This window comes from Drosophila persimilis, unplaced genomic scaffold, assembly GCF_003286085.1.
Source record: "Drosophila persimilis strain 14011-0111.01,24,50 unplaced genomic scaffold, DperRS2 tig00000002-arrow-pilon, whole genome shotgun sequence".
NCBI lineage: Eukaryota > Metazoa > Arthropoda > Insecta > Diptera > Drosophilidae > Drosophila > Drosophila persimilis.
In genome coordinates, this window is record NW_020825289.1 from 15,386,406 (window position 1) to 15,411,322 (window position 24,917).

The following is a 24,917-nucleotide window of genomic DNA, read 5'->3' on the forward strand; positions in this document are numbered from 1 at the left end:
CCAACAAATTGTTGCGGCTCTCCTACAGATTCACTGCTGTTCTGGCAATGAAAAATTTGTGGTCAATTGTTTAGGTTTGGGTTTGGCTTTGTTAGGAATTGCAACCAAACTAAAATTTCGAATGTCAATTGCGTTATTCGAATTGAGAAAGTATTTCAGCATAACTTTAGTTAGAACTTGCCTTGTAGCTTTGCTACTAAGTCACATAGCAACAGGCACACGGATTATTACTTTTTTTTTATCGCCAGCCACGCCTCGCTGCGGTACATCTGGTACTAGTATGACTGTTATAGAAAATATATATACCCTGAGGAATTCATATATTTCGTTTTTGTTGGTCGTATAGTGACACGTTTGAGAATCGCATATTGAGAGGTTTCGGGGTCGAGTCGCTCATTACTCAATATGTCCTTTTTCTCAAAAAGCTTCCTTCAAGTGTCGCTTCCTGTTCATGTTCATTTCAGCGGATACGATTAGTTCCGTATTCAGCGAATACCATTTGAAGTTACTAGTGGGAAAAGCGGCGCTTACACGAATCTACTATACGTATACTTTTGTATAATTATATGCAAATCGGTTAAGCAGAACACTTGATTTTTGTGTATACAGAGCAGTGGTCGGCACAAACACAATTAAATGTTTTACAGTGCGCTTCTGAGCGAAGACAGCGGTCAAAATGGAACAAAAAATGTTCGTGATGTTCATTGTGTTATACAATATATATATATACATATACTATATGTTATACTATAATACACTTGTACTTGAGCGGCAGGGCAGTAGCAGGAGACTTTCCTCTGCACAGTAAAGAAAAAACGGCATTAACAGCAGAAAAATAAGATAAACAGCGGATGAACAGCAGATAAGCAGCAACGGCAGAAGGAGAGCACAGCAGAGAAGAGAATCCCAGCAGCCAGTCGTAACTTTCAGCAGCAGCAGCAGAAAATTAGCCGAGATCAAGCCGAGCCGTGAAGTTAAGACTAATTATTCTTAAACTTACCAGCCTACCCCAACTTAATACTATCAATAAACTATATCTAAATAATATCTTACATATATGTACATAGAACCGAGGAAACTCAGCAAAGTTAATGCTTAAATTAAATTGATATAGCTGTTAATTTGAATTTATGGAAATATGGCTTTCTATTAGTAAATAATTACAGATAATTGCAATTGAATTTTCTGACCCCCCAGAATGTGCTTGCACTAATGAGTTTGATTTTTTCCCCGGGGGTAATTTTTCATCAAAAGGGTTTTTAAAGTGGATTGATTTTCAGTATTTAATTAAATTGATTGGTTTTTTTTTGTATTTTTAATAAAAAGCCAGTTTCTTGTACTCAGATAAAGTGCAGAGGTAAATATTATCGTAATATCGTAATGGATTGCGAAAATTAACATGCTTCAAAAGCGCACAATGATGAACATATTCATTGGTAAATCATATACATACATATATAAATATACAGTTGATATATGCAGTAAATATAATTATAAAATTTAGGCCTTTCATTCACTAATCCAATCACGCGTCAGATAGCCATGCGTTAATTAATTATTTCATTTCGACATGCAGGTTGCTTTCTCCTTCCATAAGTGTGTGTTTTGTTTTATTGTATTTAATCTGCTGCCACACGCCCCACTAGCAGACAGACAGCGTAATTAATTCAATGAAACGTAATGGGCCGGGGAGGACAACAAAGATTTTGGCCGGGAAAAAAATCTAGCAAAGGCTAGAGTGAAAATTTTTTGCGCACGTAAGTATGCAACAATCTATTTCGTTCATGTTCGCAGACAGTCTGACGGAAGGCCAAGTCGTTGAGTGGCAGGCAGGGAGAGTGTGGGCAAGAGAGAGCATGAAGGCTGGCACATCTCTCTATTGACCATGCTGTGGCACCGAAAGTGTGCTCGAATACCGCTGACTGGAAGGAGGTTCGACTATACATATGTATGTATATATGTATGAAACCACTTTCAATCTGACAACTTATCCAACTATCAGCTGTTCAGCGCTGCCAACCAGCTTATGCAAGAGCTCATGCATAAAAACCGAAATCGTTGATCGATTAAATCAATTGGATACCTCATATTGCAATTGCCCTTAGCCTTCCCATCCATCCACTATAGGGTTTAAACATTAAGCCAACCACAGGATAAGCTGCGGGGGAGCTGGGCCAGATCCTGAGTGTGTCTAGAAAACCAAAACAACTTGTCGGCATCATTCTCTTTGGTCCTGACAGCATGTCCTAGTGCGCAGGCCATGCAAAGTAATTCATTAACATTTAACTTGATTGACACACGAGTCGGGGGAAGACTATGGAGATGGAGCTGAGAGTCCTGAGACTCAGCTCGCAGTGAGGGCTGATGTTTTTTCTGTTTGTTTCTGTGGAAAGCACGTATTCCGGGGCACGAAGATGAAAGCTGGGAAGCACGCATACGATTTGTTTATACAGTTCTAATGCATAATGGCATCGGATTTGCTGGCTAAGGATCCCCACGCACCTACACAGACAGAGTGCGAGTGAGATGGTTTCGTTGTTAATTTAATAAGAGGAAAGACGACAACAGGTGCTGCTCCACAGAGCCAGGGCCTCCCTTGTTGGCCAAAATGAAGTCACGTAGCAGACATAAATCAATTGCTATGAGCAGGCATTTGTGCCGTTCCAATTGCACGACTGCATACGCTGTGCGGCCGACCTCATAGCTGACGGTGAGGTAGGATCGATGGCAGAACTTTTGGGCCTGGACTGCTACTCCTGTGAGGGCTGACTAGCGACAGCTGGTAACTCGTAAATTGAGCATAAGCAATGAAAGTGTAACGAGTCTTAATTTGTTTACCAAGGGCCATGCCACCCGTCCTGGATATCCACAATATGCCTGAATGATGCCAAATCAAATACCCAACTGGGACTAATACTTCCCCAGGCAATGTGTGTCCGGAATGCTTAAGGGGAAAAGTTAAATTTAAGTTTTCGAAATGATTGATCGATTTCTGAGAACTCTTCCAATCCGCCAGGGAGGTTTGTCTTTCGTTATGTTGGAAGCGAACCTACGCATTGAATTCGGTTTGATTTCCTCATTCCGGTTAAAAGGAGAATACACAAAGCAAACATGCAAACTGCTGATTTATCTGATTAGAGGCATTCTTGGAAAATTCGCATCTCGCTGGAGATTCTCCAATGAACAGCATTTCAATTATTTCCAGGAAGTCCCATAAGTTTGAAGTCCCACCATTGAGTCTGTCATTTTCGTTTTAAAGCACTGTTACTCAAATTAAATAACAATCAAGCAATCTATTTGGTGAAAGGTTAGCCAGGCAGTGCACGAAGCTATTGATCCGAAGAATTGGAAGCGAAATCAGCTCAAAACGATAGAAAGTGGATATAGACTCCCCCGTCAACGCCGGGCATGAATCGTTCCCTTCTGCTGCATTTCCGCTGCATTGACAAATTGAACGCAATTTCAATGAAGAATCCCTATAAAAATAGAGAGCACTGCGGGACAACGACATACCCACACCTGCAATATTCCCTAATCCCCTTTGACAGATGACAGCCTTGAGTGCCCCACGGGGCAGGCCATTCAACTCAAATAAGGACTTGCAGGGAGCATTTTATCTTTAAACTTGTTGCTGTATTTGGTTTACATACAATGCAGAGTTGCGCACAATGAAGGTGGCGGCGTGTCCTGTGTCGCCGGCAGGTCACCAGGTGAGAATGGTTATCATGGCGCGCAGCAGCTCGAGAATGTCCCATCCGTTGCGACGCAGAATCTTCAATGCTCTGGCCACATCGTGTTTCTTCTGCAAATTAAGACAGATATAGATTAGTGTGGATTACAGTCGTAGGAGGAAATTCGAAGAACCCACAATATTGGCGCGGAGAGTGTCCTGGAACTCTGTCGACGTGACCGTGCGGGAAAACAGGGCAAAGTTCGAGTTCTTGGACTGGGCATCCACGGAGTAGCCGTGCACATCACTCTTGGGCATGAGGGCCAGCAGGTCGGCTATGAAGCTGTGATTCTTCTTCTTGACCTTACTGCAGTCGCAGCTCTTTTCGGCCTGGGGCACAGGCAGCGCGATGCACGCAAAGATGTCCAGGATAAGCTCGATGTCTGTGGTGTTTACGCCGGCAATCTGCAGCTCCTGTAGTGCCGTCTGATAGGCCTCGCTCTCCTGCAGCAGCAGGGCCACCTCCTCGAACCCGGGGGTGTTGAAGAAGCGTATGGCCTTACGGAACTTGGCGTCGCACTGAGAGTGCGTGTCGATCAGTGCCACCAGAGCCTCGTGGTCGATCAGGCCGCGCACATCCTGGAAGGCAGCGCAAAGGCGATCGTCCTGGCCATCCTTGTCATCGTTGAAGTCCGGTCCGCTATCGGAATCATTTCCTCCATCTGGGGGACAATATTCTGAGTCATTTCTGGCGTTGGACTGTGCGAACGTGTGGCAAGCAAACACCGCCAGCACGACGCAGAATAAGGTCAGCGTCTTCATGTTCATAATCATCATCTATCTGGCAGAGATTCGCGTTGATTTTGGCTCTGAACTGTAGCTAGCCACTCGCTTTTATAGCCACTTTTCTACCCGTAGATGCTATTACCAGCATTTCCTTTCCAGCCACTTCGCTTATCAGGCGAAAACACCAATTAGTGTAATTTAGAGCCGTGCATATGTCTTTCCTCTTATCAACCAGAGAAATTCTTAGAATGACATCTCGGCACATACTCATACTCTGTCATGACGCATGTAAAAACAAGGCCTGGAAAGTGGCAAAAACACCTTCTTAACAGGTGATTACTGAAATACTGAATACTGAAATGAATCTATGCTGTATTTGTCATTGAATTTCTCCACTTTCTTGTGATGGTATCCTTTACGCCATCCTCTAGCGTGGGGGTTGCTGGCGTTCTTAATCCTATATGATCCGCTTATTAATGCGACAAAGGCAAGGGACTTATAAATTATGCACTCGATGACGCTAGTTGAGGATACTTTGCATGCGATTATAGTAATTATGAAATGTCTGGAAAGTAGGTCAGGAAAGTGGAAGGGCATGACTGAAAGTCTGTGGTACATACAACAAGTGGTTCACTGCAGGGATTAGCTTCAGCCACAACTGGTATTCGAACCGGACAGAATACCAAACACTTGGACCCATCAGATGACAGCCCCAGAATGCAAAGGACTCAACCGTCCTGCAAAAGTAGCCGTTCTCAAGGGGGGTGGGGGGGAAGGGGGTATGTTTTGGTCGGGGACTCGGAAATGGTTTGATTCATGCCCCATTGTTTGTCCAGCAGTTGCGTTCAGTCCGGAACCATTTTCAGTGCGGGCTTTGAACAAATGGTAGACAAAAGAATGCAGCAATTGTACGTCGTGCGATGAATCGTATGAATTTTTCAAATTCAATTTCCTAACACAACGTAAAAATCGTTTGTAATAATATTAATAATCATACGCACCGTTGCACCGGATCTATATCTAAATTGCCATGGGGTCTCACAACATGCCTCCCCCTACTTATAACGTATCGCTCCCCATGACAACCAATTGTAACAAATATTTGCCAACCAATGTAGCGGAAATAGTTGCATTCTTTTTCAGTTTTGTTTCTTGTTTACTATATTTTTTATCTGCCCGTAAAAAATGCCACTATACTATCGCTCAATGGCAAATAATGATGCATGTACGAAACAAATGGCAGATAGCAAAATGTGAACACACTTGGAAAACTCTAGTTTGCCGCCCCAGTTGCCAGTAAAACTGCTCTTCAGTTCAAGTCCCTTCCTGCAGCAGAACTGCGATTTATCTGTAAGAATGAAATGGATCCAAAAACTGATACTATGTACAATTTAGCCGGTCAGCAGAACTTCAAATGAAGCAGATAAACTGCAGGCTGGATTAAAACTTTCCGTTTTCCCAAAGGTTGAGTTCAAAAGTATTTGAAAAGCGTCCCCGGTAACTTGTTGCCAAGGTCAAGTGCAATGAACACACACATTCATGTGGAGGAAAAGTTAAAACCGTGATCAATAGTTGGCCCTCCAGCCCCTTGCCATTGCAATGGCATCGATTGGCATCCATCGATTGGCATTAAACTTGTGTGCTGGCTGCTAATAAAATGCCTTTTCTAAAAGTCAAACCGCAGGCAATTGAGCCGCTGTCAGTGGAATATTCTCCCTCATACAGGCCGTCGTACTACTCTGATTCCGTCTCTGCTGATGGCAAACCGAAGCTATTTCTGATGTTTCCACATCAACCACAAAGCAGAACCATACGCCCTCACGTCCTTACATATATGTACCTACATAAATGTATGTGTGTGACAATGCCACAAACTTGTTTGCCGCTCCATATATGGGAAACCATTTTCATTTCCCTGGATAATTTACTCAATTAGAGCCGAACTGGAAGGCTTTGTGGCATTTACGAGAATCGCTTTATTATTGCACTTAAGAGATGTCCAAAGGCAGCTGGGAGGGGGGAATGGAACAGTGGGTGGGGCACACACATGCTACTCCTAGATCCGACTGACACACTAAATTTAGTTGGCTGATAAAACTAAAGTGAACTAAGCCGTAGAGGCTGCTAGGAGGAGCGATGGAGAACAGATAGTACAGGGGCTGTGAAAGTTGAACAGCTAACTTACTTCGATAAACAGGCTTAATTAGCGACCAAAGCTGAAAGTCAACAGACTGTCAACTGGAGCTGGCACTAGGCGCATTAGGACCAAATCCAGGCACACACACACACTCAAGCATATAGCCACGCATACTAATAATGTTAATGCCACCACCAGCAGGGCCCAAGCACAGTGGATAAGGGCTAGCCGTCTCACTATCAAAGATCCCTTTGCATGGAAACAGATAGTTGTATTGAATTCTCATAATACAATAATTTATTAGATTTAACTTTCGTGTTTCGATGGATATCATTATCATTAAATAGATATTATTGAAGGCTCAGTTATTTAAACCTGCTAAAAAATCCGAGTTAAGCACTTGCTGGATTTCGCCCCACAGTGCCTGAAGCTGGACAAGAGTTTCCTGAAGAGTTTCGTCGACTGTCAGGCTTAATTATGTGCAAGCAACAATGATATTTGTATTATCAGCCTGTCAATGTCAAACGTCAGAGCCACCCACTGACCAGCGGCGCCATCACCAGATGCCAGCATATTCCATCCCAAGCCGCCACCCCACAGGACTTAATATAGGTTGGAGAACAGCAGCCAAAAGGGAGAGTGAGCGGGGGCTTTAAAAGGTTTGCGTTTTCCCTGTTACGCCCACGACATATGCACATATACGTATACCGATTGAAACGTGGACGCAATAGACCAAAGTATTTATGCAAACACACACAGTCACACACACACTTACCTCCAGAGTCATGACTGTACTTGGAAAAGCCTGGAGACGGAAGAAGGCAGTTGGAATGGTGGCAGTAAAAGCGAGAAACAGTTGAAATGGAGGCATAAATAAATGCAGATTCATGACTGTCCAGTCAGCAGACAAATGATGTTCAGTTGAAAATCAGTGAACCCCAAAATTTCAAGATTCCCAATCCTTTTGCCTTGGCCTTGATCTTAAAGTCTCAAGACTCTCGAATCGCATCGAATTGGAAAAACGACAAATAAAACCTTTGTCGCCTAGTGTTGGGCGGTAAACAATTAAAAATGTCAAATGGCAGCGGGGAATGCGGAAAAAAGTACTCAGGGGCAGCAAAATGGGCGAATAGAAAGTGACAGCCCAAAACACAATGGCAAAGTGTTGTCATCTCGACAACAGGGAAAAAATTGTGCACCCTCATGTGGCAGTCACATCTCTCAGTTTTTAGGACATCTCTCCGATGGGCTGGTGGGCTGTTCTTCTGTGTGTGTGTATGTAGATTTTGATAGAGACAAGGGAAAAAGAAAAATAACAAAATTATATATACCCTGCATCCGAGAACGTCCAAAGTATGACCCTTTCAAGTTTTTCGGTAGCAGAAAAAATTCCTATAAAAATTCACAAAATAAAATGGTAGACAAAAAAACCACCTACTAACTTGAGAGAACAAGCAGGAAAAACGGAATCACAGGAAATACCTCAGAAAAAGTGCATGCAAATCAACAACAAAAAGTTGATTCCATGAAAATTCATGAAAATCGAGCTAAGTTCATGAAAATGCATTTAATAGCATTTCGGCAAAAATATTCCACAAAGTGCTATAACGCTTTTTTGTCAGTTTAGTGGAATTAAATATGTTGTCAGACATATTGACTTTTTTAAAACTTTTTATGAGAATTAAAGGGCTTAATAGTAATTTATCGAATTCTTTTCCAAAGTGTTGTCTTTATATTCCAGAAAATACCAATTGAAATAGATGGAAGGTGGCAGAAATTTTCACAACCCTTTAGTTTGAGAGGTTCGTATGTTTTGAGTTCTTTTCTTATCCCAAAATAACATCCTCCGCTGAGGTCTGTTGCGTAGGATAAAGGTACAACATAGATATGAGCAGTAGAAAAAGGAAATGTAGAAAAGGCAAAGACAAAGGCATGCTGGAGTTTGTCTAGACAAATTGTGCCCTTATGCCACTGCCACACACACGCTCTCAAGGACACCGGCATGGTTGAGGCTCATTTCTGCCCAGTCCACCCTTTTGGAATCTCTGTGTGTGTGTGGACTCGACACGACTGGAGGGTTTATCAGTTTAATGGCTGCCATACTCGCTGAGCCCCCATTCAGGTGAATGGTTGCTGGGCCTCGAAATTGGCAACATGAGTTGGCAGCAACAGCAGCCGGAGCAGCAGCAGCATCATCTGTGGGTGAAAAAGTAATTTGTAAGCAAATTATGATAAATTGTAGCCGTTGATGAACCCGCGACCGGCACACCGAGCTCAAAGGGAACTCGCAGGATACCCATAAACAGGAAAGCAACTGCTAGAGACTACCATGATTTAGGGGGATGGGATCTATTGTATTCATTATTTTAGATAAATTATAAATAATGTGCTGCAGCAGCCAAACACTCTGGTTACAAAATTCAATTTGGGTCAATGCGGAACTCTTGACAATTTATGGCCAAGCAATTGCATCGGAATTGCCAATTTTGCGGGCATTTATTTAATGAAATGCAAATCAAATAGTTCTTCTCGTATTTGTGTTTGTCCCATAAATAACTCGGGGGAAAACCCCTTAGGAATACGTACATATGTATACATATGTATATTCGTATGTTTCCTTTTTTTCAGACATCGGTCAGGCAGCGGCTCAATTAAAATTACATTAAATTGGATTTGAATTGCGTTTTCCGAGCTGGCTTTTCTTGTGCCTGCCCCTTTGGGGCAACTCCCTTTCCCGTAGCTGGAATTGCCTTTTTGTGCAGACAGCGCCACAAGCAGCAGCAGCAGCATCAGCATCAGAAGCAGCTGTCTATGCATTTGGGATTTGAGCTTAAGACAGAGACGAGGACGACACTCAAAGGACTTGCCCGCAGCGCCTCCATCTTTCCATCTTCATCTTTATCCCCACCATTCTTCCTGCCAGCCAGCCAGCCAGCCAGCCATCTCCTGTCCCCTGGCCTGGCTGTATGTCTATGCATTCTCTGCTGTGGTATTTTTCATGTCGCTGCATTGCTTTCAGCCACCAGCTCTGGCCAACTTCAACTCAACTCGGCTAACTTGACATTCATGCAATTTCCAGAAGCAGAAGCAAGAGCGGCACTAGAACAAGAGATAAAGCAGTGCGAAATTTTAAATTTGCCTTGTTTGTTGAGTTAAAAGGTGCCAGGGCTTCGAGTTTGTTCCATTTTGAAATGGATTTAAATTTGATTAATTGACTAAATGGCCATTCCATACTTAGCTCCATTCTGTACAAGACCTCGAAGTATTTTCCCTAGTATTTCGATGGAAAGTCAATTGAAGTTACTTTCACAAAATATACTAGTACATGTATATAGGTGCATAGGAAAACACGCGAGACAATCCAATTTCACTGAAGCAATTCAATTGAATAGAACACTTTGATTTGAGCTGAAGGGGATTGATTGGTTTCATTTGGGATCAGGTAAACTTGATCTAAAATAAATTGAACAAAAATAAATAGACACGTGTAAACTTTCAAATGCAAATAAACATTGTCAGGGGAGAATTCAATTTGCTAGCCCATTTGTCGATGGATATCTACACAAGAATTACAGCGTAATTGTGTGGAGTGGTATGCACCTTAAATGGCTGCTCAGGTCAGTAGAAGTTCAGTCAAATCTGTAATAATTCCAAATAGTTGACACCACCAAGCCACATGCAAATTTTCTCACACACACAGAGAGAGAGAGAGAGGGAGAGGGAGGGAGGGAGGGAATGGCCATAAAGTATGCATCGAAAGCGTGAACACGCTCTGGGCTGCTGCAGTACGAGCATTGTACATAACCGAAACTCTTGTTAAATATTCAAAATTATTTGCATGACCGGCTTGCCAGTATTCGATGTCGATGGCAATGGCGATGGCTACAGCGATAGATGAACGCTTCGGGGATCGGGGCATAAAGAGAATCGTTCAGAGGACACAAACACCTCGCACACACATCGGCATTTGTTCGTTTGCATACTTGATTTGTGCATATGTGTGAGCAATTTATGTGGCAATGGGAACTTTAGCAGATTTGATATTCAAGCGCTCGGTATATATGTATATGTGTAGTCTCTCTGTACATACATATGTACCTATGGATAGACTCGTAAATATGCCAGAGCGGACATGTAATACGATTTATATGCATGAATCATATACAAATATTTCAGTGTCCTGCCCCTGTCTGTCAGCAGCAATTGGCGCCTAACCAAATGCAAATTGGAGGAATTAAAAGCCCGAAAATATGGAAACTAAATGGAAGATCATAGCTTGTGGAGTTAGTTATCGAATTGCACGAAATCCAAAAATAATAGACTTCAAAACTGGCAGCGAAAAAGGCCTTTCGTGAATATTAAAACTGTTGGATTGGACATATGTACATTTTAAAACAGAACGATTCCAACCTTAATCCCAATTAAGGACTGGTTAGCCTTTGTAGCGTAGCACTTAGAAATTCTCTTTGCTTTAAAAGAAACGACGCCAATTGAAGCCCCTAGCAGACAGAGCAAATGACGCCAAAGACATACATAATTATGTACATTTTAGAATTCCACACAAAATGACTTAAAAACCTTGATACAAATATATTAGCTCTCGAACAATCTCATTTGTGTGCAATCAGAATGTAAATATGCCTGGCCAAGCTGTCAGACTGCTAATGGATAATTTGGTACGACATGCTGGCCTATTAGTTCAACTGACAGGCGAATAAAGTTAGGAATTTTGTTGGGACATCAGAGTGCGGTTAACCCGGCTGCAGACAAACCTCAAATGCTTGGTCAAAGGCCCTGCCTTCAGGCTGCTGCCGCTCCTTCAGATACTGCCACACCTTGATTACATTGATGCATTTCTACATCATTAAGCCGTCTAAACACCATTAAGGGACAATTTCTGTGTGTGTGTGTGTGCCACAAGCCAAGATGTTGAGGTATATTGCTTGTACTAGTGTAGGTGGGTATAAGTCAAGGATAGTCGTATCTGGTAGGCATCTACATAGACACACGTGTGCGCGTGGGCTGGCATCACTTCCGGTTGAGTGCTCAAGCACAGAGACAAACGAGCGAGTGCTGTTGTGTTACTCCGCACTCATTTACCGTCCACTAATGGCAAATCAATGGGCTGACTCAACCACAAGAGATCCCCAAGTCCAGCTCCAGAACCGGCTCCGGCTTCATCCATAGCTTTCGCATTCCGAACCTGCTGGGCCCTGGAGCCGCCAGCTGCCTGGTAAATGTGTTGATGACACTTGAATGAGTTTTTGGTCTTTTGTTGATGGTCTTTCCTTGGCGCCTCACGCTAAATTGCACATATTATTTATACATAAGGATTCAACTGACCATAAGTTATGTATATTAGCTAATCGTTAAAGTTGCTTTCGGCGCTGGCTTTATGAACTTGCGTCATTGTGCCCGACTTAGCCCCAACTTGCTTGACTTATGAGTACATCTAGATTTAGCCATTCAATTTAACCTTTAGCTGGGGCTTGGACTCGAATTAAGATGGAGACGGTGGGGATGGTGTAGGGCAACAGAGTTCTGTCGTTGGTTTGGACTCTTACAGATGGCTCTGATATTCCAAAGGGCCTTCATTGATTTTATATCAATCAAAGTGTCAGCAGGCAAAAACCAATCTTTTAAAAAAATTTGTAATAACAAATTCACAATGAATCTATCATAATCCAAAAAAAAAACAAAAACAAATCTATTTAATAAACGAATTTTGAAATATAGCAAAGAAAGCTAATCAGAAATCGATTTGTTAGAACACCCGAATACCTTTACAGTACACGCAGACCTTGATGCGCCGCAGAGGGGTTAATAATAATAGCAGGTCACGCTCCTGGGTGCTTCCCTTCAGAACCTAATGCTCTGGCCTTAGAAGCATGAACCAATAGCAATACAATTGTAACCCTTGGCTTTGTTATGGGGGCATTAAATTCCAATTACACGTTAAGTTGCCGCGTTAATGGCCAAGTTAATGCATTTGCATTGCTCCAACCTCGGACGATACGCCACTTGGGGAAACCCAAAGCGATGCGGGGCGTGCCCGTCGTTGCCCCAAAATGACAGAGCACGTTGAATACATTTTCACATCTATATTTATGTGGTATACGCATCGGTGTATAGTATGTTTCTTTTTTTTTTCTTTATGTATCCAAGCGGTATAAAAATTTCTTTGTACATGAATTTGGTGGTGTTTGTGTGAGTGTGTGTTGGAGCTTTTTTTCCCTGTGGCTTGGTTTGCGTCCTGTGGTGGTGGTATTTGAATGCAAGGTCAAATGAACTTTTCACCTTATAGTTATAAATAATATGCATGCGGCGATTGCTGAATACGCTTAGGATCTAGAATTAAGATTAAGATGAAGCGGGTAGTCCAGGCGGCTTGTCAATGGATCGAGAAACTCCGCCCTGTAGCCTAATCAGTGTGTTTAAAAGTACTATATAGCTTCAAGCTATGTTCGGGGCTTGCTTTGCTGTTATTGGGATATCCGTATTGGCATTCGTAGATATATTCGAACTAAGATAAATCTGATTTTCTTAACATCACATTGTTGGTTCTTTGATAATAGTCGCAGGGGCCGCTTAATAGCAGCACCAGCTGGGCCTCTCCACCTCGCCGAGGGCTATGTGCTCAATGCTCCAGGGCGGCGTCTCCAGGCGGCCGACACCATTCGTCTTCACATCCTCGCCCTCAACGGCCAGGCCGATGTCCACGTACGGCAGTCGGAAGGCAGCATTGCCCGGATTCCGAGCCAAGGCGGCCACAGTGTGACTAAAGGCAGTGTTGGTGTTGGTGTAGGCCAGGGAATCGGTGGACTCGAAGGAGCGCAGCGAATGGCTCTTACCTTCGTCGGCGAGACGCACCATCCCCAAAGCCGTTGAGAGAAAGACCTGCTCCAGTCCCTGATCCGTTTCGGTGGAAGTCTCAAAGTAGGTGGCCCCAATGGAGGTGGCAAACAGGAAAGCCTCGTCGCGGGAGACGGCACGCTGCGCCTGCATGTCCATCTTGTTGCCCACCAGCGTCAGTATCATCGGATCCTGGACATTGCGATGCAGCTCCTGTATCCAGGACTTGATTTCCGTAAACGTCTTATACTGTGTCAGATCGAAAACCAGAATGGCGGCATTCGCATTCCGATAGTACATAGGTGCCACCGCCCGGTAGCGCTCCTGGCCAGCGGTGTCCCAGATCTTAAAGAGATGGACAAATGGTTGAATGATTAGAGTTCGTCCGTGACTTGAACTTTAATTGAGTCATTCAGTCACTCAGCGTTTATTCTGCAATTGTGGTCTTTATGCCCGCGCGCTCCCACAGCAATAACAATCATCTGGAGGATTGTGGAATGTGCACTTCAGCTGTGCGTCCAGTCCTCTTTATGCCCTCTCGCCCATTCAAATCTTCATAAAAATTTGGGGCAACGACATGTTCATTGTCGAAACTAAATCGAAGCACAGGGGAACCGCAGAACGAGACAAAGACCTCTACGAATCCACAAATACACGAATACACAAACTATATCCCATTATGTATTCATTCTTATTGTTCTCAGACGGGTATTTCTGAACGGTTGTTGGGTTTGTCGGGCTCTTAAAAAGGAGAATGTTGTTTCTTATGGAAAAATTTAAACCTTGAACTTTTTGATTTAAAGGTCCTGTGTCTAAAATTGGAATTGTGCACCAAAAAGTTTCGTAAAACGACTTCACAATTATTGGGTTACCCTAAGGTCTAGTTCATAAAGAAACGACACTAATCGAAATGAAACTCTACACTTATCTTCGGGTTACTTTAAATTTCACATTCGATTCATTTCCATTTAATAGGGTACAGCCCAGTCGAGGGTGTGCAGGGATCTCTCTAGTTATTGCAGCTCCCATTGTTATATGGTTGCGTATAAAAGCGGAATAACCCAAGAGAAAATATGGGAGAGAAAAAGGGCTGGCAACCCTATCACAATGGGGGAAAACTGCTGCTGCTGGCCGCCGCTCGCGCTCAGCTTATCAATAAACTATAAAAAAAGAAAGTGCGCTACAAAAAAAAAAGAAATAACAGACAAAGTGCAGTGGACGCAGAAATTGCAAAATAAAAAAAAACATGCAAATAAAATAACCGAGCTAGAGGTCAGGGGACAGGGCCAGGGGCAGTGGCAGTGGCAGCAAAAGCCCAGATTAGCGTGTGCCTCCAACCGTTCCGGGGATCCAGCAAGCAAATAGGATTAGTGGGCGTAGGGCCGAGGGAATTCCTTTGGCTTTCGGTTTTTTACGGCCACATTCCAATATTTGTGTGGGTGCCTGAAAGGGATGCGGGGTCGATGTTCGGTGTTCGGTAGGGTGGTTGTACGCACTTGCAATTTGATTTTGACCTCGTCCAAGATGATGTTGCACGTGAAAAAGGAGACGGCTATTGTCGGCACCTCGCTCTCGCTGCGATGCAATGTGTTCTTGATGTATCGGATGACCAAACGCGTCTTGCCCACGCCTGTAACGACAAACAATTGAAAGTAAGACTCCCATATAATACGAATTGAATACCCCGAGTCTTATCTGCAGACACCGCATGGACGGGCAGCAGCGCACGCATTAATAGACCTTTGATTAGTCATGGCAGAGTAAACAAAAACATGAAGCGTAGTTATATTTGAGACGTAGCACCCTCGTAAGGTGGTAAACAATGATAAGGAAATCGCTCCGAAGGCCCCAAAACCACATTTCATTGTCTGAAATGCACTTGCACTTGAGAATCCCCGGCCATGACTGTACTTCTGCTTTGCATCTCATCTGGATGGATATGTAAATGAATCATATCTAGTCTAGGCTCAGGGAAGAACAGATTTCACCAGGAACAAAACGCAGATGAATCAATGCCAGCAGCCACAACTGGATAAAGCATACACATCTGTTCAGAGTACATATGTACATATATACTAGGTGCATAGTATTTACATTTCTAGGTGAACTTTGCATGGCCTTCAACAATTTAAATATTAGCATTACAACAGCCGATTAGACCTAGGCCTGTCGAAATAACGAAAAACAGCCAAAGCAAACGAAAAAGTTGCAAAGTCGGGTACAGTAGAGACTAGCGATTGGGTATGGGAACCACTGTGTGGATGGGGAATCCAGTTTGAAACAGAAATCGCCTGTGAAAAAGGGAAACTACTTTGCAGAACTTTTTACTGGTAGTAAGATACACTAAAGACAGACCTCTAGAACCTCTAAACGCTGGCTTTTCTGACTGATGTTCAATTTAGCGGGCATTCCCTGCTTCTGCTACTGCGGGCGGCTATTTCTCATGGAGTTTAGCAGACTGATAAGAATATTTCAGACCAGACAGCCTGACTGACTGCCAGACCCGCCTCCTTTTTAGCCCCTAGCAATGCCTGCAAAGAGACGATCCCGAATACCCCATCATTAAGCCGAGTGTAGGAGCAGTTCAAGGCAGCCGCTTATCGATTTACCCAGAGTATGTTCGTTGCTGCTTCTGCTGCTTATCGCCTTACAAATGCTGAAATTACGTGCAATCTACAGATTCTTATGAATGAAATGGAATTTCAGCCATTAAATTAATTGCAATGCATATTTGCTCTTACCTCGCGATCCGAGCACCACAACTTTGCCCTCAATTCCGCGCATCTTCGAGAAAAGCAATCAATCGACTCGCATGGCACGGAGTAAGTGGGGGACGTCTGTCAATGATTTAGTCACAATTGCTTAGTTTTTATTACTAATCAAAACAGGCCACTGGCGTTCCTAAACCTCAACAGGTCACTCAATCACTGGAGTTGTGTAGTGGAGAGCGAGTACAGTTTTTCTGTGTGGGTTTATCGCACTTGGTGGGGATTTTGGAGTCGAAAGTGCTGTGCCACTGGCAAAGATAAAAGTTTAAATAAAGTTTTATTTGTTGTTATTGTGTTAAGCGCAAATCAGCTGTTTAGCAGGGCTGCAAACCCCTTCGATAGTTATACCGATATTTTATTTGCAAGGAGGATTTTAGAGTTGCGGATAGAAGATGTTATTGCATTTTATTCCAGTTAACTTTTTAGTCAAACAATTGATGTATTAAAACGAATTGATAAAAATAAGCTTAATATAATTAAACTGATTTATATGTTAGGTTAACACTATCTTCAGTTTCATTTCAGTCACAAATTAATTAATAACAGTACAAATATCGCCCATCACTAAGGGTTCCGCGACGCGTTAACACCACCGCCAAAATCTTGCTACGAGCAGCAGGGTGACCGTTTCTGGTATTGTTAATACTTTTCGGTATTTTTTTAGGTCAAAATTGAACCGACGGTATATTTACGGTATATCGGTATATATATATGGTATATTTTGTCAATTTCATCAATCTATTAATATTCATTTTAAGCGGTATTCCAATAAAAGCAAGTATTAAGAATACACCAGTTAAATAGAAAATTGATTCATCAATGGGCTAAAATTATGTGGGCACGGCTAAATGTTCTATATAGCTGGGAATATTTGACGGAAGAAAGTTTAACCAAGAATTAGTCGTCATAACCGGTTCACAACAATGAGTCCCATTCATGCACACATACCCTGGGGGTAATGGATGTTATAGAATTGTGAATACGTTTGTCTTCCAAGGCTCAGTAGGTATCAGGATCGACATAAATATACACGAGATACCAATAATTTACTTGAATACGTCTAAAGAATATCAATTTGAGAAAAGGTCTTTATAAATCACGTTTGATCTTCATATAAAATTAGCGAAATAGGGTGTACAAAGGGCTATACACGCATCTCGTCTTCAAATACCAGCAACATTGCGACTCTTTTTTTTGTTGAACTTTTTCGTTTAACCCTTTTTTTTAAATAAATACAATAAAAGCAAGGATTAAAAACTATCCAATCTTGTAGAAAATTGATTCATAATTCGTATAAAATTATGTGGGCATGGCTAAATATTCTATATAGCTGGTAATATTCGACGGAACAAAGAAAACGGGGAATATGATTAATAGAACTTGAATTCGTCAGTATATTTACGGTATATTTTGAAAATGAGACGGTATATTTTGGTATATTCCTGATGGTCTACTAATCCGCGGTCAAGCTGCCAGCAGATGTTCACACTTGAAAATATTATTTTTAACACATAAATTAATTAATAACTAGTGCTTTGAATGCAATTATGAAGATGAACTAAGATCAAGGAAAGACGCACGCACAATTGGATATAGCAGAGGGTGTGATTGCGTGCGACTGGACCGCACTAAATGCGCGCACAACTTCACCATCTACGCGCGTTTTTCGCTTGGGCAGCTTTAGTGAAGTGCGGAGTTTTCTGACACCTGGGGAAAAGTGCCACATTTCCAAAAGGTAAATGCACTTTTAGCCGGATTGATGCAACCACAGATAACCGACAAATCGAGAGTCAGCGGCTTTTGTGCTCTTGTGCGTTCATTTTCATTCGGATTATGCTCCAAAAATTGGAGCGAGCCTGTACATAATGCCGCGTGCCTCTACAGACAGAAATAACCATCAGTACTACAACAAAAAATCTATTTTTAATTAAAGAATGGCAGCCAGCAACTCTTTGAGGCACAAAATTAACAATAGTTATGAATCGGAACCGTCTACAGGAAGCGGGGTATGCAAAAACTTGTCTTTCTCTAGGAGAATAATAATTAAATTAGTGCTGTTTTTTCAGTCTTCGCTCAGTGAAAACAATGAGGGACACATATCTGACGAGGAGCATATGAATCTGCCATATCTAATGAAACCAAAACCACTGAGCAATGAACCCGTCCTCGCCTATCGGACAACAGAAACGGGTACGCCGCCAAATAATATTAAGGGCAGCCAAGAATCGCAATTCCGTGGCTTTGGCGAGAGCCCCTACGGCCAGGTCAATGAGCGTTTGTATGGCTCCCAACTGCCAGCCCTAAAGCTGCCCGAAGTAAAGGCCTCGTCAGCTCAGCGACCATCCCCGGGAAGGATTGTCTTTCCCAGATTCTACGACACCCTAATGGAGGAAAATAGCTGCAACGCTGTCGACATGGCTGTGTCAGTTCCCGAAACAGCAGCTACGATCACAACGAAGGACAGTAGCTGCCTTAGCTTCGATGGCAAAATCAAAAGTCTGACTGAGAGACCTGAGGAGAAGGAGCAGCAGCAGCAGCAACCAGGTCCCTCCACTGCCGATCCTCGACTCTCCACTGTGTTGGAAACCTCAGTAAATACCTCACAACAAAAATACAACAACGAACGCTCGCCGGATCTCTTTGCCGACAGTGACGACGATGCGGAGAACGTCGATCAAGTGCCCTCCAAAGCCCCGGCAAGAACTCTCGAAGACCTGCCCGAAGTCCTGGAGGAGTCGCAATGTGTAAGCGATGTGCGCCCCCGCAGGTCACTCACTGCCCCAACAGAGTCGAGTTTTGCGGACGAGCAGACACAGGAAGCATCGACCTCTCAACTCAACGGCAGCGACCCGCGCTCTCATTTCCTGGAAAACTGCCGACGCGAGCGGGAACTTTATCGAAGGATACGACGATGTCTGCAGGGCGTACGTCCGCCGCCGACTGTCACCACTCCCGATGTGGACGTAATTTCAACGGTTATAGATATGAAGGAACAGGTTCTCAACTTTCTCTCTCAAAAACCCTCCACCTCAGCGGCCATCATTGCGGAGAGCGAAATCAGCAACAGCTCCTCATTGTTCAAGCCCACGCACAGCCTGTCTGATGCGCAGAACATGGGCTGGCGCGAGGTGCTGGGCGTGAGGCAACATGGACTGAGGTGAGTCCATCAAAGGTCTGAATAATGGGAGAATTTATGGAATTCTTTGCTATCCCTGTTTAGTTACAATTTGAACAAGGCTGCCGAACAAAATGAATACCTCAGTATGTCCGTGGTGGATCGCTATGTAGGCGTGGAGACAGCCACGTCGTATGTGCGTTCCCCATCGAGTGCCAAGAAGCGAAACATGCGCATGAAGTGAGTTGCATATTATTTTTTCATTTCATATAATTATTAAATGTGAGAGCCCATTAAACTTTATAGAATGCTGACCCAATCACCTGGCAATCGTCTCAGTCATCTGGCAAAGCGACGGGCCATATTTTCATCTGCAAATCTGGCCACAAATTCCCTCAAGCTGAACAGCTCGATAGGACCGCAAATTTTACTTGACACGAAGTAAGTTCCTTGAGTACCTTGTGGCGCCATGGAAGTGTCTTAATTCTTTGGTTTTGCCTTACAGAAAAGTGCGCAACAAAAGAAAAGCCACACCCAAACGGAAAACGCCCGGCAGCAAGAAGAAAGGTATGTTTGAAGATAAGATAAGCCAAATATTAACCAAAATGTATGTCATTATGATGATTTTTGTGGTTTTTTAGCGCGTAAAACGCCAACTTCGTCGGCGCGCAAACGACTCTGTCGCACCGATCTCATTAAGCCGGGACCCTCGAGGGAAACCTCAAAGCGCGCCCTTTTCCAAAGTCCAGCCAAGACCCTCCAGCAGCAACAATTGAGGCCGCCCAAGCCTCTTTTCAAGCCGGAGATCGCAGATCGCGTGGAAAAATCGAAGCGTGCCCTCTTCTCGCCCGACCACCAGGGCAGCAGCAGCAGCAATCACCTAGAGACGCTGCTCAAGCGGAAGCGCAATGCCTGCGATGATGAAGATGCGGAGCTGGCTAGCCAGAGCAGAAAGCTATTCCGGTCCGACAGCAGCGGCGCAAGTGGACTGACGCCGCGTGCCCTGAAGATCAAGAGTCAGAGCTTTTGTATTGGAGCTGGTTCCTCCACAGCAGCGCATCAGCAGAGGGTGACGTCAACTGTGTCTATGTCTGTCAGCAATGCCCGCCTCGGTCTAGGACTAAGCGGCAGCAGCAGTAGCCTGGCCACCAGCTCGTCCATCGGCACTCCTCTTCTGAGTAAACTGCCACGAGCGCACTCCGATATGAGTGCCACGCCCAACAGCAGCATGACGGATAACCAGCGCAAGGTGGGTTTCATTGAAGGCAGTACTGGCTTCATATCACTCACATTTTTACTTCTTGTATGCAGAAAATGCTCTGGGCCGTGTCGCAAGCTTTGCAGGAGAGAAAGATCACGGCGAAGCACGAGAGTTTCCGCCAGCATGCGTCTGACTTGACACGCATTGTGAAGCGGATCTTCCAAGAGTTCTACCTGGGACACACGACCAGCAACAGCGAGACACTGCTTCGGTATGTTCATGCCAGCTAGACTTCGGCACTCAGAATCAGCTATATTGGCATTCGTTTTCCCTTTCAGGTTGGCCAAGAAGTTTGCCTACAGCGTGGTAGCAGGAAAGAATACCGATGACGTTTACATGCAGGCCCGGAGTCAGGAGAGCGAGGCCAAGCGGCTGTCGAGCACACGACTCTCCGGCTACATTGGACCCGAGGAGTTTGCCCAGCGCAAAATATTGCTGTCGCAAGCCAGCAGTTGTTCCTCGCAGCAGTCGATCTCGCTGCAGGCTTCGCAATCCATTCACAACTTCTTCGGCAGCGAGAACTCGGTTGACGCGTTTGCCATGAGCCAGACGAGTCAAGCCACCGCCTGCACAGACACCCAGTCCAGTCTGATGGATCGTATCTCCGAGGATCTGTTCTGCAAGGAGCAGCAGCAGCAGCCCATCAGGCCCAATCTGACATTGCAGAATAGCTCCTCTAAAAGCAATCTGGGCGGCCTGGCGCTGCGCGAAAACGTGGACGGTGAGCTGCGGCGGTCAGCGCAGAAAAATTTCACGGGCAAGGATCAGCGAAACATCAGTCCTTACTACGGAGGCGGCGGCAGTAATGGCTCGGCACGAAAGTTCCAGGTACCCCCCATCACCAGCCACAGCTCAGGGGTCAAGGCCAAGCGACAGATTTCCTTTGACAGCTAATGTATCATCAGTGCCCCCCGGAAGGCGACATTTGTTTAAAGATAAATGGGTAAATGAAACACTCTACTTGGCCATCCATCCACCCCTCCACGATTTATGGACAATGCAAGCAGAATATTTACAATGATCTGCTTACATTTTTTTTTTTTTGGTTGTTTTAGCTTAATTTATTTAATTGCAAGTGCAGCATAAATGGTAGGAAGACAACCCCTTTGAATTGATTGTACAATTGATCATATACAGATATGGGTCTGGTCTTATAGATCGCATCCCACTATTCTCGCCCGGAACACGTATCGTATCATGATTGCAAATTAGTTGCAATTCGACACAATTGGGATTTATTTTATGCGACCCCCGCGCTCGATCAATGCAATATTTTCCACTGAAGTTTTAGGCTTAAATACATAAAGTAAACCCATCAGCAGTTTGTGCTTAAAATATACAAATTTTAACCAGCTCAGCCTCAGCCAAATGTGTAATTACCTGAAGCGCCGAGTCAATGTTTGTAAGATGTTAAGTGAAATTGGATAAATAAAAGTCGGCTCCGATTCAATAGTAACCACTGCGATGGATGTAGCGCCGCACTAGGCCGAACGATACGATGTGGAAGACCACGGCCACGAGCAGGAGACTGAAGCAGTCTAGCCAGTAGATGTAGTCAGCGGTGCGGTAGGAGGCCTGCTGCAATACCTCTAGGCCGCTCTTCACGCACGGATGGTCCGCGTTGATGGGGCAATCTAAAAGGAAGAGATTCCTAGATACATGTTTGAAGGAAATCCAATCCACCTCACCAATGGTGTCAATGTCAATCCAGAACTTGTACATCAGCGCCTCATTTGAATAGAAGAAGAGCGACAAGTACTTGAGCCCCGGCCACGTGTCCACATTCATATATACGCCACCGAATAGCAGGAAGATCAGATCGAATGGCGCCGCACACTCTGATGCCATTTTGTCCGACTCAAAGAGGCTTGAGAGGAAGACGCCATAGCCTACGGCGGCTACGGCAGAGAGACTCATGAGCAGGCCCATGTACAGGTAGAGCAGAAAGCCACGCGTATAGTAGATGGAGGCATAGATAACCGACAGGAAGACGTAGCCCTTGAAGAAGGCCACCGGCACAAAGGACAGCACCAGTGCCACATAGTAGGCGGACAGGCTGTAGGTGCCCTCTCCCACCTCCCGCCGTATGATCGGCAAGGCGGCGGGAAATATGTAGGTGACGCCGTAACTGAACGTGAAGATCATCTCGGTGCTGAGCATGAATATGGAACCTCCTACATCCTGCACGGTGCGTTGGGTCAAGCCACCAATACCGGAGTACATTAAAGAGAGCGTCACAGAGGTGATCTGAAAGAAGCCCACATGGATTACAAATCCTTGCGGGAGGAGGAGGATTGACCAACGCACCATAAAAAATCCAAAGCCAATGAGGCCGCTTTTGATATTCCGCAGATCTTCAGTCATGAAGCGAACCATTAGCAGATATACCTGGTATATCCAACGTATCTTCTTGCTGGAAGCGATTTATAATTTAAGCAACTGAATTATATCCCCCTTATGATGTCACTCACAAACTCTGCATATGCTTCAGGTAATCCCCGCTGTAGCTGCGGGCCAGCAGCCAACTGCCGCTGTAGAGTCCATCTGTATCGTGCTCATACCTGGCACGCAGTAAGGCGCCGGCATTCTTTGCTCCCTGATTGTCCGCCAGCGTCTTTAGGTAGAAATCAGCAGGATTGCAGTTTATTGGAAGTTCATAGCCCAGACTGTAGCAGAGATAGAAGCGTAAATGGACTATGGAAATTAGCTGCGAAATACGGGGATGCTCACTCTGTGAAGAACTTGGCTGCCTGCTCGGTCCGACCCTGGTAGACAATCCGGCCGCCATCCATCAGAATAATGTGGGTAAAGAGCTCAAAGATGTCCGACGTGGGCTGGTGGATGGAGCAAATAGCCGCCTTCTTGAGCGATCCGTTCGGACTGCTGTTGAGGAGGCCCAGCGTGGGCAGATCCCGCATTCCTTGCAGCAGACTTTCGTGCGATCTGCCAACAATCTCCATTTCGATGGAGTTGCTGCCGCTGCTCTCGCCACTGGCCGTTTCGAAGGAGTCCTCGCCGTACACCTGGCTCAGAGAGTGCTTGGTTATGCGGCGACGGGTGCACAGATGACGCAGCGTCTTGATCACTGAGTAGGCGCTGAAGCTGTCCAGGCCTGTCGTGGGCTCGTCGCAAAACAGAAAGATAGGATCTGTGATCAGCTCTTCGGCCAAACTTAGTCGTTTCCGCTCTCCCCCGGACAACTGTTGGATGCGAGTGTGGGCTGAGTCCCTGAGACCCACAGCCAGCAACAGATCCACCACACGTTGACGCTTTTCCGCCTTGGTGGTGCGGCGATGCATCTTGAAGTGCGACTGATCAAAGGTTTAATAAAAGTGTGTTGGAAAAATGTCTAGAGGGGAGAGTGCAATGACCTACCATGAAGTAGAGATGCTCGTAGGCCGTAAAGGTTTTAAGATTGATCTCGAACTGCGGCAGAAAGCTGGAGATACGCGTCATCTGATTCCGCTTCATGGCCATTCCGTTCAAAACCACATCCCCGGTTAGGTTACCCCGCAATCGTTGCGAAATCGCCGCCAGCAATGTGGTTTTTCCAGCTCCCGAGCCGCCCAATATGGCGATGAGGTCGCCGGTATTCATGTGACCGCTAGCTGCAATGGTGACACACCCCCACACCGCAATCAATCCAATTCCTATTCCCATTCCCACACTCCAACAGTGGAGTAGCCTTACCGTCTTGGAGTATCCTCAGCTCACGCTTCTTGCGGCACTCGTTCCAGAAGCTGTAGTTGCTCTGCTCCTGGGCGGGCACATAGTAATTGAGATGCTTCCACTCCAGGCACAGGGACGGGCCCTGCTGCTGCTGCTGTGGCCCCGACTCGTTCATTCAACAGCAAGAAGAGTTCAATGGACGGATAAGGATGGGTCTCGTTTTGTTTCGACTCTTTGTATCTCTATATTTGGTTTGTCTGTTGTATCCAGCGTTCACTAATCCTACCTCGTCTGACTCGCTCGCTCGAGGATGGAATGGCAGCACGTATCTTATCTTATGTCAGGAACAATGTATTTGCATATCTCTCGGTGGGTACGGTATTTGATCACACCGTCATTCTTTCATTCAGGGGGGAAACCTTAAATCTGTCTGTTAATCACGGCACCAAGAGAGAGCTCACAACTGGGATGGGATAGAGACCACATACAACTGTTCGCGTCGAAGACTGAGCGGCAACTGGGCATCGTCTATGCCGGCGACATCGTTTTCTACCCCCAACATATGGCCCCAAAACCAGCCCAGCCCTGTGCACCCTCCTACCGGCGCAAATTGCGGGTAACATTAAACTTTTGACCGCATTTGGATGGCAAGCTAATTG

At 44.8% G+C, this 24,917-nt stretch overlaps 4 protein-coding genes across 5 annotated transcripts; 1 reads left to right on the forward strand and 3 right to left on the reverse strand.

The window, feature by feature from the left end:
- Window positions 1-3,611: 3,611 nt before the first annotated feature.
- On the reverse strand, window positions 3,612-4,518 carry LOC6592408. The gene is made up of 2 exons (XM_002018117.2): window positions 3,869-4,518; window positions 3,612-3,802 (listed from the first exon to the last, which is right to left on the reverse strand). The coding sequence occupies exons 1-2, from the start codon at window positions 4,505-4,507 to the stop codon at window positions 3,704-3,706; spliced, it is 738 nt and encodes a 245-aa protein (XP_002018153.2). The 5' UTR covers window positions 4,508-4,518; the 3' UTR covers window positions 3,612-3,703.
- An 8,161-nt stretch (window positions 4,519-12,679) lies between these two features.
- Window positions 12,680-16,467, reverse strand: LOC6592407 (GTP-binding protein ypt5). 2 transcript variants are annotated; one of them, XM_002018116.2, is made up of 3 exons: window positions 16,187-16,467; window positions 14,942-15,075; window positions 12,680-13,790 (listed from the first exon to the last, which is right to left on the reverse strand). In XM_002018116.2, the coding sequence occupies exons 1-3, from the start codon at window positions 16,227-16,229 to the stop codon at window positions 13,182-13,184; spliced, it is 786 nt and encodes a 261-aa protein (XP_002018152.1). In that variant the 5' UTR covers window positions 16,230-16,467; the 3' UTR covers window positions 12,680-13,181. The 2 variants fall into 2 exon arrangements, with proteins under 2 accessions (XP_002018152.1, XP_026842270.1); XM_026986469.1 differs by lacking the exon at window positions 14,942-15,075 and having other exon boundaries at window positions 16,187-16,466.
- Window positions 16,468-17,739: 1,272 nt separating this feature from the next.
- LOC6592406 lies at window positions 17,740-21,542 on the forward strand. Its single transcript, XM_026985837.1, has 9 exons — window positions 17,740-17,948; window positions 18,147-18,219; window positions 18,280-19,370; window positions 19,434-19,568; window positions 19,635-19,769; window positions 19,834-19,895; window positions 19,970-20,577; window positions 20,640-20,800; window positions 20,868-21,542. Exons 2-9 carry the CDS (start codon window positions 18,148-18,150, stop codon window positions 21,481-21,483), a joined length of 2,880 nt encoding a protein of 959 aa, XP_026841638.1. The 5' UTR covers window positions 17,740-17,948; window position 18,147; the 3' UTR covers window positions 21,484-21,542.
- A 54-nt stretch (window positions 21,543-21,596) lies between these two features.
- On the reverse strand, window positions 21,597-24,901 carry LOC6592405 (protein brown). The gene is made up of 7 exons (XM_002018114.2): window positions 24,280-24,901; window positions 23,965-24,197; window positions 23,320-23,900; window positions 23,061-23,255; window positions 22,897-23,002; window positions 22,278-22,836; window positions 21,597-22,223 (listed from the first exon to the last, which is right to left on the reverse strand). Exons 1-7 carry the CDS (start codon window positions 24,431-24,433, stop codon window positions 22,036-22,038), a joined length of 2,016 nt encoding a protein of 671 aa, XP_002018150.1. The 5' UTR covers window positions 24,434-24,901; the 3' UTR covers window positions 21,597-22,035.
- Window positions 24,902-24,917: the final 16 nt, after the last annotated feature.

Bases quoted from the DNA above. Each gene is read 5' to 3' on its own strand.
- LOC6592408 (XM_002018117.2), bottom strand. From the start codon at position 4,507: ATGATGATTATGAACATGAAGACGCTGACCTTATTCTGCGTCGTGCTG. The intron at 3,803-3,868 runs GTGGGTTCTTCG...CTTAATTTGCAG, and splicing joins ACACTCTCCGCGCCAATATT to AAGAAACACGATGTGGCCAG.
- LOC6592407 (XM_002018116.2), bottom strand. From the start codon at position 16,229: ATGCGCGGAATTGAGGGCAAAGTTGTGGTGCTCGGATCGCGAG. The intron at 15,076-16,186 runs GTAAGAGCAAAT...TTGTCGTTACAG, and splicing joins TGTGGTGCTCGGATCGCGAG to GCGTGGGCAAGACGCGTTTG. The intron at 13,791-14,941 runs GTGCGTACAACC...CATCTCTTTAAG, and splicing joins AGGTCAAAATCAAATTGCAA to ATCTGGGACACCGCTGGCCA.
- LOC6592406 (XM_026985837.1), top strand. From the start codon at position 18,148: ATGGCAGCCAGCAACTCTTTGAGGCACAAAATTAACAATAGTTATGAA. The intron at 18,220-18,279 runs GTATGCAAAAAC...CTGTTTTTTCAG, and splicing joins AACCGTCTACAGGAAGCGGG to TCTTCGCTCAGTGAAAACAA. The intron at 19,770-19,833 runs GTAAGTTCCTTG...TTTGCCTTACAG, and splicing joins CAAATTTTACTTGACACGAA to AAAAGTGCGCAACAAAAGAA.
- LOC6592405 (XM_002018114.2), bottom strand. From the start codon at position 24,433: ATGAACGAGTCGGGGCCACAGCAGCAGCAGCAGGGCCCGTCCCTGTGC. The intron at 23,003-23,060 runs GTGAGTGACATC...AATCGCTTCCAG, and splicing joins CTGAAGCATATGCAGAGTTT to CAAGAAGATACGTTGGATAT. The intron at 22,837-22,896 runs GTGCGTTGGTCA...GGCTTCTTTCAG, and splicing joins TTGGCTTTGGATTTTTTATG to ATCACCTCTGTGACGCTCTC.